Raw genomic sequence first — 11808 nt, 5'->3', positions numbered from 1 at the left:
CACGCCCTTACAGACAGTCTACACTTGAACATATTTATTTAAAAGTTACAACACACTTCAGCCAAAAACTTAAATTATACGTTTTCAAACAAATTACTGTCGGTACATTCACTCCTCAAAAAGTACAGTAAATAAACCCCCCCAAACCACGTGGGACAAACCTTTCAAAACTCATACAAATGGGCAGACCAGCATTACAAACCACATTAATTATATACTTCATGGCACAAAAAGCCATCTGTTAGTTAAACAAGGTACGAGTGTCCAATATTCTCCTTTTCTAAATGTGTTGATGTACAAACATGCTTAGTGGTGGGTTTAAGCAACAGTTTCCTGAGCTGGGCATTATGTCAGTTATTTTGATCTCTGTGACGTAACTGCATATGTATGTTACATCACAAAGTCAAAATTTAGTAAGAAAAAATTTTTAAGCACCATAAATATGAACAAAATATACCAGGTAGCAAAATGCAGAGCAATGATGTAAATATGTACTCTCCCATTCATGCAAAATATTGACATGGAAGAATTTTATGTTGATGTAGCATTAATGTTCACACTTCCCAAATTGAGGTTGCCTACAAAGAATTCTATTCTTACAAACACAGAAAGTAATAATTGAGCGAATTCATTATGCTATAGTGTGCTGTAAGAACAAACTCTCTGTGGTCCTCTCTCAACAAATTCAATGTCACTTCTCCCCTCCCCAATTGCAAGAAGACACGTAGGAAGAAAGAAAGAATGGAAGGGGAAAGAAAAAGGAAAGAACCTAAACGACTATGTAAAAAATCCAGTGTGAAAATCTATTTCTTGAACAACAAATATATGAAGACATAATTCACTTTTATATTTCATGATAAGGGGTTTCATGTGAAAAGCTTATATTCTAAAAATATTTACATAGCAGAAGGAGCATAAATCAACATAAAACAGGGCCAATTGTAGTTTTCCATATAATGTAAAGATGATGCTTTTTAGTATAGGACTAGGCATAATTATTTCCAGTCAGTCATGATTAATGCTTGCATCACCTCCTGCCTCATTTGGTTTCATTATGCTGTCTTGACAGAAGATCACTCTCCAGGAGAAGAACTAACGAACACCTGATTTGGAATGTGCAATCAACCACTGCAATGTGATATCTATGTTATCCTTCTCCTTACAAGATATGGAATAACAGCAGATTTCACGGTCTTGAATTGCACACAAATTCCTGAAACAAGATCAAGTACATACTTACTTGCTGAAAATGATTTCCAAGTTTAGCTTCTTGTAAGCTGGTTTGAATAATATTAAAGGGAAAAACTGTTCCGGGACTGGGTATCGAACTCGGAACCTTCGGCTAAGCACGTCAATGCTCTACCACTGAGCTATCCAAGAACAATACACAATTTCAATCCAATTCTTCCCTTTATGACCACATACCTCAAGTGGGTTTCACGACAATTTTTCCCTTTAATATTATATATACTTACAAATGGCTTTTAAAGAACCTGGAGGTTCATTGCCACCCTCACATAAGCCCACCATCAGTCCCTATACTGAGCAAGATTAATCCGATACCTAGTGTCATATCCCACCTCCCTTGAATCCATTTTAATATTATTCTCCCATCTACGTCTCGGCTCCCCAAAGATATTTTTCCCTCAGGTCTTCCAACTAACATTATGCATTTCTGGCTATAGTACACTGAATCTGTATTTGCAGTTAACCTCGGCTATATTTTTTCATGTACTTTAGGGCTGAGTTTTATAGAAAATCTAGAATTTAGTCGCAACTAGTAATTATGGACCATGGTAATATGTCACCAACACTGTTCTTAGTGGCATTATCCCCACGATTCATTATTCTGACACATGCTGCAGTAGCTAAGCTATCAAGGGATATTTATAGGGTTTGCTATTATCAGCAGTTTTACATATCCATAGTAGGTTTCAGAACAATGGATACAGGGGGATTACTGTGTAGATGTAATTACAAATTTGTTACACGTTCTAAGACAATAAGAACAATTTTGTAAGTCAGGAAGGCAAAATAATATGCTGTTCACAACTGAACATATGCAATTAGCAGTATAAAAATAATATAAAAAAGGAAATTTGTTATACTCACATTCTTTCAATAAGTCCATTTTCATCGAAGGCATGTGGAAGGTCACGTTTGTTCCCTAGCACCAGTACAGGGATTCCTGTCAACTGTGGCTTGTCCAGCAGGTTGTGCAATTCATTACGTGATGCTTCAATCTTCTCAGGATCTGCTGCATCGACCATGTACCTATGAAATGAATTAAGAGAAAACATGACACTGAAATGTTCCTATTATACAGTATGGTGGTTTGATAAATCAAATTTATTCTTCCATACCACAGAACGGACTGAAAATAAACCAGTTCGTACACATGGATCAGTGTTTACATTTTGACCACTATCATCTTTTATGCTCTAATATCCCATTGAAAAGAGACGAGATGTGCCACTTTACTTGCTCCAACATATTTTACACACATATATGTATTAATCAATCTATTACCTCGTACAGTAGAAGATGCAGCACTAGAATTATTTAAAGAAAATTCAAGTTATTTCTATACACATATTTAACTGCACTCCCGTTAGACGCACAAGGTTCAGGAATGTCAGCTTGGTATTTATGTAATGGACGTTCAGCAATGACTTTTGGCATATCTGCGAGGAGAACAATATCACACTTTTATTTTTAAACTGAAAGTTATCTTCTACAACTCTAACGGTGATTATTCTTATCAATTAACGTTATGTTCTCAGAAAGTCAAACTTCGGAAACAGTCACTTCTGCCCCAGTTCATAATGCTAATGAACAAAATAGATTAAAAACTAAGACATGAGCAATAAGAATACATAGTAAGATCCACTTTGTATGGTACTTGATGGGAAAATCACAAGGTAACTAAAATAAATGGATGTTTGAAATAGCCCTAATAACTTTTATATCAGTAAATAGATTTTCATTGAACTTAGTGTATGTAAAACATCAGTCAATAATATTATAACCAGAGGCATATATTGCTGATGTTCAAGGTGTGCACTGGATACCCAGTAAATTTGGTAATCTCATTTTTTTTTTATTTTAAGTTGTTTTATATGATACAACAATAATTATAATTTATCACTATTTAAATGCGCGGTAATCTCATTGGAAGTTGACGTATATAGTTCAAGACTAATTTTAATTTATTACCATTTAAATATTTTTAAGTGCCTTCTGGGTAATGTGCACACCATCCCCAGAACAGCTTTTGCTTTATAGCGTATGCTCTGCCTGATGAAGTGAAATGAGGTCTGGTCTGGTTGTCCTGCTCGTACAAAAGAACATCTTCAGTTGAGAGTTACTGCTATAATTCTCTGCGAGCACTCGGTGGCGTGGTGGGGATAGTCGCTTCTCTCAGGCTCCTAGGTCGTCCTGTATACAGCTTGTCAATTTTAATGTTATAAAATATTGTGTTTGACGTGTATGTTTCACCATTTATGTGAATGAATTTACTGTGTTTAGGTTCTATTAGAGTTCATAGTTGTGTGCCAGCGTAGGTGAACAATAATTTAAATTATTTATTTAATCATAATATCGCTTGGAAATGTATACTGTAAAAGATCTTTTGCAAAAACCATTCTCTTCTTGGTCACTAGAAGAGAAATTACACCTAGTGAAAAAGGGTAGACCTACCCTGCCACTTCCGAATTTAGTCCAACAATATAAAACAAAAAGCAAACAATACACTAGACATTTTTCTATTTCTTACTTACTTAGCCTACTTACAAATGGCTTTTAAAGAATCCGGAGGTTCATTGCCGCCCTCACATAAGCCCACCATCAGTCCCTATCCTGAGCAAGATTAATCAATCTCTATCATCATATCCCACCTCCCTCAAATCCATTTTAATATTATCCTCCCATCTATGTCTCGGCCTCCCCAAAGGTCTTTTTCCCTCTGGCCTTCCAACTAACACTCTATATGCATTTCTGGATTCGCCCATACGTGCTACATGCCCTGCCCATCTCAAACGTCTGGATTTAATGTTTCTAATAATGTCGGGTGAACAATACAATGCATGCAGTTCAGTTCTGTGTTGTGTAACTTTCTCCATTCTCCTGTAACTTCATTCCTTTCAGCCCCAAATATTTTCCTAAGAACTTTATTCTCAAACACCCTTAATCTCTGTTCCTCTCTCAAAGTGAGACTCCAAGTTTCACAACCATACAGAACAACGGATAATATAAGTGTTTTATAAATTCTAACTTTCAGATTTTTTGACAGCTGACTAGATGACAAAAGCTTCTCGACTGAATAATAACAGGCATTTCCCATATTTATTCTGCGTTTAATTTCCTCCCAAGTGTCATTTATATTTGTTACTATTGCTCCAAGATGTTTGAATTTTTCCACCTCTTCGAAAGATAAATCTCCAATTTTTATATTTCCATTTCGTGTTCTTTCGTTACTAATGTTACCCCACCTGTTCTATAAAGTCTAGTTACATTCCAAGTTCCAAATCGCATAACTTTATTCCTTTGCTGTGGTCGTGCCAGAGAATCAGTCCCATTCCGAGGCTTATTGTAAGATTTCGTAACAAGCTGTTTTTTACGGTGATGGGTTGTTAGCCCTTTGCCCAACCCCCAAGCTGAAGGACCACCCCTTATCGGCTGTCCACGACTGCTTATTCAATATATTCGCAGCTACCATCTATATCTGGAGGCAGTCTCCTCTATCCACAATCTGAGGACACGCCATGCTGTGGTGATAGGGACCCACAATATATGGATTTTTCTATTTCACAATATGAAAATGTAGAATGGTTAGAGGGTCGTGAAATTTCAAACAGATTATTTTGCTGGTCATGCTTATTGTTTTCTAACAAAAATGTGGTTTGGAGTAAGCATGGATTTGCTGACTTAAATCACTTGTCTAGTGCACAGCAAAAACAGTCAAAATCTAAAACTCATGTACATTATTTCCTAAAATCAAAATCTTTCAGCAAACAGCAAATTGATACTTTACTTGATAGTCAACAAAGAAATGATACCAGTAAACATAACCAAGAGGTAAAGAAAAATACAACCGTATTGATATGAATCATTGACGCTATTTTTTGTCTTCTAGCTAACCAGGAGCTCCCTCTATGGGGATATGATGAATCAGATAGTTCTTTGAACAAAGGGATTTTTTTTTAGAATTTTTTAATGTGTTAAAAAAATATGATTTACGTTTAGAAAACCACCTAAATTCGTCCACAGTGTTTCGAGGAACTTCTCCATTGATTCAAAATGATATCATCAGAGCTATTACTGATGTAGTAAAAGAAGAAATAAAAAAATGAAATTAACTCAGTTTCATATTTTGTATCTGTAACACTTGATGAAACTTCTGATATTGTGAACAAATCTCAAGTACCTACAGTACATTTATAAAGAAAAAGCCTGGATACTGTAGTTTAATGTTAAGGTCACTTGGGATTTTTCATTGTGAATGATAATTTATGTTTTCTGTTCATGACACGATAATGTTATTTGTGTTTGCGATTACTTTTCATTGTGAATGGGCTTTAATAGTTCACTGCAGTCCTGTTTTATTATGCACCTCTCCACCCTTTCCCTTCTCTGCAAAAAGGGGTGGAGGAGAACATTATTCTTCCAATTCCTGTAAGTAAATTCATGAAATATTGCATGCACGTGATTCCATTCCAAAAAGTCAGTTCAGTCCAATCAGCTGCCAAAAATTCACAACTGTCCACTTGTTCTTGAAATCATGAACTTCCCATCAGTATCACCAATAACTTTTCCTATTAAGTGTGCTTGTGTGCAAGGATAAATTACTATATTTTGGGCTTATGTAAACTTCATTAATGTCTACCTCCTGTTTATATATATATAATTATGTTACCACCAAATATAAACGTATACAGGGTGGAAGTGAAATAACCTTGCAGATTGAAAGGGATGATAGGGTACACGTAAATGAGTAGAAAATCTATATTACATTTTGTAATTAAATGCACGGTTAATTAGGAAATTAAATTTGAAGTTTGAGCAGTTCAGCATCATCGTTGCTCACACATTCTATTCGTGATACTGATGTAAGAGATCAACAAAATCAGTGAGTCTCTGTATTTAAGCTGCTGTTCTGCCAAGACATTGCCATTTGTTCGCTTCGCACAATGGCTTGAATTTAAGAGTTTTTAAAATTAAATTTATACGAAAACCATTCATGCTATTTAAATATCCCAGAGGGATAAATTATTATTCTTTATTAGATTTCCTATTGATATGGACAAAAATCACGATCCTACTCACAATAGTTACCGAATAAGAGATTGTTAAACATTTGGGAAAAATATTTTTTTCTGAAAAAACTATGAACTTTCCACTAATATGATATTATAGTTTTTCGTTACATACAACATGAGTTATTTGCTCTGGAAATCTGCAAGGCTATTTCACTTTTACCCTGCATATTTACATTTTTTATTACTCATGTAAATAATTTTTATTCAATGACCAATTCTTTTCAAAATCAAACTCTAATCAGAGTTGACTTGTTAAAAATGTAGTAACAACAGAAAAATATCAGACTAAGCAGCATGGCTAATATAAGTACTCTGAGAAAAGCTATTCCACTGGCAGCTTTGTCCATCTCAGACCTCACATATTCAATCACAGAATAAAAGTCACTCCTTATTATGAGAAATTAGCAGTTGACAGCTTACTGCTGGACCATTTATTAAGAGTGTCAAGAAATGAATATATTAAACATCTCCTTTGACAGTAACAAGCAACACTTCACATGTCCAGCTAGTTTACTGCAGCAGAGATGAAGGAAAATAACAGTATCTGCCTGAATCCATCATAATCTGAGACCAGCATGTGCATTCTGAATAGGGTTGCATGATAAAGCCTGCGTATTACTTTTAGTTGAAATGCTTATACAAACACACAAGCTTATAATGGAATGTCTTTAGAGAAAGCATACTCTACACAAGTGGAGTGTGTGAGTTGGAATGAGTGGTGTAGTACAAAGTGCTATGGGATCAATTTTCTCCAAACACGTGCCATTTTCATTACACTATAATTGCCACAGCTTCAATAATTGAAAAGAAACATTAAGGAATATTACCATTACCACAATCAAATGTTGGTGTTGTTTTCTAATGCCAGGCATTTGACAATAAAGTCATTTGATCTCTTGCACTCCAATATTTTTCAAAGATATTGTCACGGTCAGCCACTGAAGCACAGATTTTGAGGTGTTCTGATATATTCCAATTCTATGCAGATGTTTGGCCAAACTGTCATGGCCTGTTGCCAATCTAAATGCAGCTACAGACGATTTGCGTGGTAAATCAGGAATCAACTGTGGATTATGATGCAGAGAGTTCCATTTTTTCCCTTGAGATTATGTTATCAAATTTTGTTTGTTGAAGTCTAAGTATGTAGATTTAATAAATCTTTTCACAGAGTAATACGTAGATTTAGTAAGTAGCAGTGCTGCCCTTCTTTGCTAAAGCATCCGCATTCTCATTTCCCAGGATTCCACAATGGGATGGTATCCATTGGAATAGAATTCTTTTACTGAGTGATATTAATTGAGAGAGCATTTTAGTTATTTCTACTGTCTGAGATGAAGGTGTGTGTCTAGAGACAAATGTTGGTGTTGGCAACAAATCCTAAATAACGAAACATAATGATAATCTGCATACCAAGAAGTTTCGAAAGATTTTCATTATGGGAAGCACACATTTCCTAAAACCCTAATAATAATCGTTATTCACATATTTTACTTAATATTTCGGAGTTTATCCATTCAACAGCAGTGATTCATTCAATAACAATGGTTTCTCAAGTAGTCAGCCAAATAATGTGCTGAAACACGTGTTACATTACTATGACTAACAATAATTGGTCTATTCTCAGCTCTATGTCATACATATATATCACATACTACCACAACTTGCTCAATGCTTCTGTATTTGAAGTAGTTAAAAGAGTTACAAAAGATATACATCCATCTTTTCACTAAATCTTTTTCGTGTGTATACTTTCCAGATGAATGAACTACCATAAAAATACACCTTTTTCAGTACAAAAAAAAAATTTTCAGTAAGTACAGAGCATTCCTATGCAGACCAGTCGCATATAGTCATGTTCCATCGATTTATATGATGGGTGAGGAGTACCCATTCCAAGGAAGCTAAGCGGTAGAGGGTGGAGTGGGACTGGTCTGAAGGGAAGTGTGTATAGACCTGTCCATACATTGGCATATGATCACTTCTTGTTCGGAGAGTGCTACTGACTGCACGATCTCATTTCTAGTGCCGAGGTCAAGGAAGTTTGGAGTTCTACTTCCATGCCATCTAAGTACCTTCATGGTACATATATAGGGGATATTTTTACCTTTAACTCTTATGTACAATAATAACATGATGTATGAGTCATCTTCGGGTGTGTCACATGCCATGCTCTGCTTATAGCTGTGAGTTGCTGATAAATTGTAATCCCCTATTCCCTGTATCTGCCAATTACCTCGTACATCAGAGATATCTGCTAGGTTTTACTGCTAGTGTACACTCACACTATGTCTTGCACATACGAATATGTGATAGGTTAGGTTAGTTTAGGCTTTTATTATGCCTTATATATATATATACGTTTGGCAAAGGCTGGTGATTTTTTGTTTTGTGAGGTCAGTAATAAGGTAGTGTAATGGCGGATTTTCACTTCCAAAATTACGATAAGTAACTCAGCGCTAGTTTCACCAGGAACTATTTTTCGTACTACACTTCGTCTTTAAATTTCCCTCTTCCATCTCAAAGATAAAAACCAAGCGAATTCAAAATGAGGGACTTTGGAGGCCACAAATTATCATTCATAATACTGTATTATGTAGCTAGTCGGTGATGTATGTAATGGAAGGGGAAAGGAACTAGTCACCCCACCCCATTACCTCCTGGCTTAGCTGCCTCTTAAGTGATGCCTTGTTGAACATTGAACACGTGTAAGGTTCAGACCTGTCTTCAGACAGTTGTCTAAACAAGAACAATACTGTATTTTCAAAGATTTCCTGAATTGTGATCAATAAACAATTAGTGAAATGTAAAGTGGCGTTAGCCTAGTTAAACATTCATACCTATTTTTACCAGTCCATGCAGAGAAAAATTTATTTTGGCAGTTTACACAACCACTGATACACGGCAATTAAACTATTCCTTAGAACTAAAATTGATTCATGTAGGATTGAGTGAATTGTCATGGATGGACTTTTGATATCATCTATAAAATTCATTCTTGCGACACTTTCCAGTAAGATCATTATTCGAGACTACAACTCATTTAAAAAAGCAACAGATTCGAATTGTTCGGCAGAACATTTTCGTAAGTCCAGTGGTGAGCTCAAAGATTCATCTTGTACAACAGGACTTCCAGTCTACAAACCTCAACAGAAACAAGTTTCTTCATAAAATAGTACACTTAAATTCGTAAAATTGTGCATTTGTCGGCATATTATTGTAATGTAGGTATGTCTAAATTATAAATAACTTACATACAAAAAACAAGAACAATTCTTTTCACCGATCATCAACACAACGGAATAAAAGACAAAACTAGGATGGGATCATTTATATAGATTCGTTGTAATTATATGTCTCAATGACATGTATGTCCATTAGCACATGTCAGACTTCTTTTACACACTAACTGCGATGTCATTCTTGTTATCATAACTAAATACCGGTATCAACACTGTCAACGGATAAAGTATACATTACATCTAGACCAATGGTCAATAGGTACTAATGACAAACATATAAATTAATGTCAAGTTGCGGGATATTTCCTCCTCAAATTACAATTACAAATTATTGATATATCTACGGAAAGAAAAAATTAATACCGAAATTAATGTTCTGGTTGTTATATACAGTACACTAACTTAACTTTTCTCTTCAGCAGTTAGCAAAATAGGAACCAAGTACTATTTACTGTATACAAAGTTTGAAATAGGCGTAAACTTCAAACTTTGAACTGAAATGCATAAGTATCTTTAAGGATAAGGATACTTAGATAAACAGATGGCAAGAAAGAGTAAACTGTATTTGTAAATAACATATGGGCCTACGGTTTTATGAGAATGGGCGGGCGGTAATTCATCCAACAATTTAAGCATCAATTGCACTTGAAATCTCTACTGTTTCAGAAAATAACAATGTGACTTCATTTTTACTAACATTATACAAGAATGTGGTTTCACTTACACTATAGCATTAACGCCTCTGCAATAGCGTTCCCACATTGACCTAAACCGGGGCTGACCACCAATGTCCCAGACTTTAATTGTAACATTTCCTTTTGTTATTTTTCTCATGTTGAATCCTACTGTCGGGATCATATCTTCACTAAATTGGCCAGACTGAAAATGAAGAAAACAAATCAGATTCTGACAATCAAAACGATAATACGAACGTGTGCACGAGATATTTGTTTTGTGCTTAACAGGTATGTAAATTGTAATTATCCGTGAAACAATAAGTATTCTAGCAGTATATCTATGTTTATACTAATTAACAGACAATGTATTCTTACCGCTATGACATTTACAAAGGTTGTCTTCCCAGAGTATTGTAAACCTACAAGTGTCAATTCCATTTCTTCCTTCCAAAATAAACTTTTAAACCAGTCCAAAATACGGTTAATCAAGGCCAACATTGTGCTGACACTATTTTACAACGAAATAAAGAAATAATCTGACAAATATATCACTACTATAGAAACAACAAATAAATATTATAACACAGTCAGTCTAGGATTATACACACCCCAGACCGTCAAAAATCCTATGATCAACCAGCCAAATCACCACTAAAGACAAATGAATAACCATATAAAGATAATAATTACTCTCAGTAGAATGGTTCCAAAAACGCCTAGACCTAATATATAATATTATTGTTTTTAATGTAATTAATAATGACGAATACGAAGCATATTTATATTTATAATAGTTTCAACTTAAATTAATTTCATAAATACATCTTGATTACTGTGGCATGCAGGGTAGCCAACAGAGAAATATCAGAAATTAGCTATGAGGGCTATGACTACGGTGGCTATGATGTATACGATGAGTCAACGCGATACAGACATGTTTATGTGCCTTATCAATGCATTGTCCAAGAAATAAAAATAAAATGTAAATAAAAATTAATGAATGCGATAAAATGAGAAAAATTCTGGTTTGCATACGAGTGGCAGCTGGGATATTAAAAATATTTAATTTAGGATTAATATTTCCCATTGACAAGGAATTAACCACTCTAATTACGAGTTTTTTTATAACATGACAATGCGTGTAAATCGAAAATGACAGAGACAATAGTCCGGTCTAGTCACATTTTCATGATGTAAAATCAACACAAAGATTTACAGTAAGTACATTCAAAAGATAGGTTTATAGAGCAACACGAATGGGAATGCACTAGACGTGACTAGACGGAATTCAAACCTCTCGCAATTAAATCCTGGCTACGGACTGGAAGGTCCGGGGTTCGATCCCAGGTGGTGACAGAATTTTTTCTCGTTGCCAAACTTTCAGAACGGCCCCAAGGTTCACTCAGCCTCCTATAAAATTGAGTACCGGGTCTTTCCTGGGGGTAAAAGGTGGTCAGAGCGTGGTGCCGACCACACCACCTCATTCTAGTGCCGAGGTCATGGAAAGCATGGGGCTCTACCTCCATGCCCCCCAAATGCCTTCATGGCATGTTACGGGGATACCTTTACCTTTTT

General features: G+C 35.3%; 1 protein-coding gene across 1 annotated transcript; it reads right to left on the bottom strand.

Annotated features, from left to right (window-relative positions):
* Positions 1-952: 952 nt before the first annotated feature.
* On the bottom strand, positions 953-10873 carry Arl8 (ADP-ribosylation factor-like protein 8). The gene is made up of 4 exons (XM_069818793.1): positions 10609-10873; positions 10281-10435; positions 2113-2274; positions 953-1213 (listed from the first exon to the last, which is right to left on the bottom strand). Exons 1-4 carry the CDS (start codon positions 10729-10731, stop codon positions 1093-1095), a joined length of 561 nt encoding a protein of 186 aa, XP_069674894.1. The 5' UTR covers positions 10732-10873; the 3' UTR covers positions 953-1092.
* Positions 10874-11808: the final 935 nt, after the last annotated feature.

This window comes from Periplaneta americana, chromosome 2 (genome assembly GCF_040183065.1).
Source record: "Periplaneta americana isolate PAMFEO1 chromosome 2, P.americana_PAMFEO1_priV1, whole genome shotgun sequence".
Classification (NCBI taxonomy): domain Eukaryota; kingdom Metazoa; phylum Arthropoda; class Insecta; order Blattodea; family Blattidae; genus Periplaneta; species Periplaneta americana.
Note: the sequence above shows the minus strand (reverse complement) of the source record. Positions and strands in the feature narration are given on the sequence as shown.

Coding starts and splice junctions, on each gene's coding strand:
- Arl8 (XM_069818793.1), bottom strand. CDS start 10,731: ATGTTGGCCTTGATTAACCGTATTTTGGACTGGTTTAAAAGTTTATTT. Junction 10,436..10,608: donor CCTTTGTAAATGTCATAGCG/GTAAGAATACAT, acceptor CTTCATTTTCAG/TCTGGCCAATTTAGTGAAGA. Junction 1,214..2,112: donor AATGGACTTATTGAAAGAAT/GTGAGTATAACA, acceptor ATCTTGTTTCAG/GAATTTGTGTGCAATTCAAG.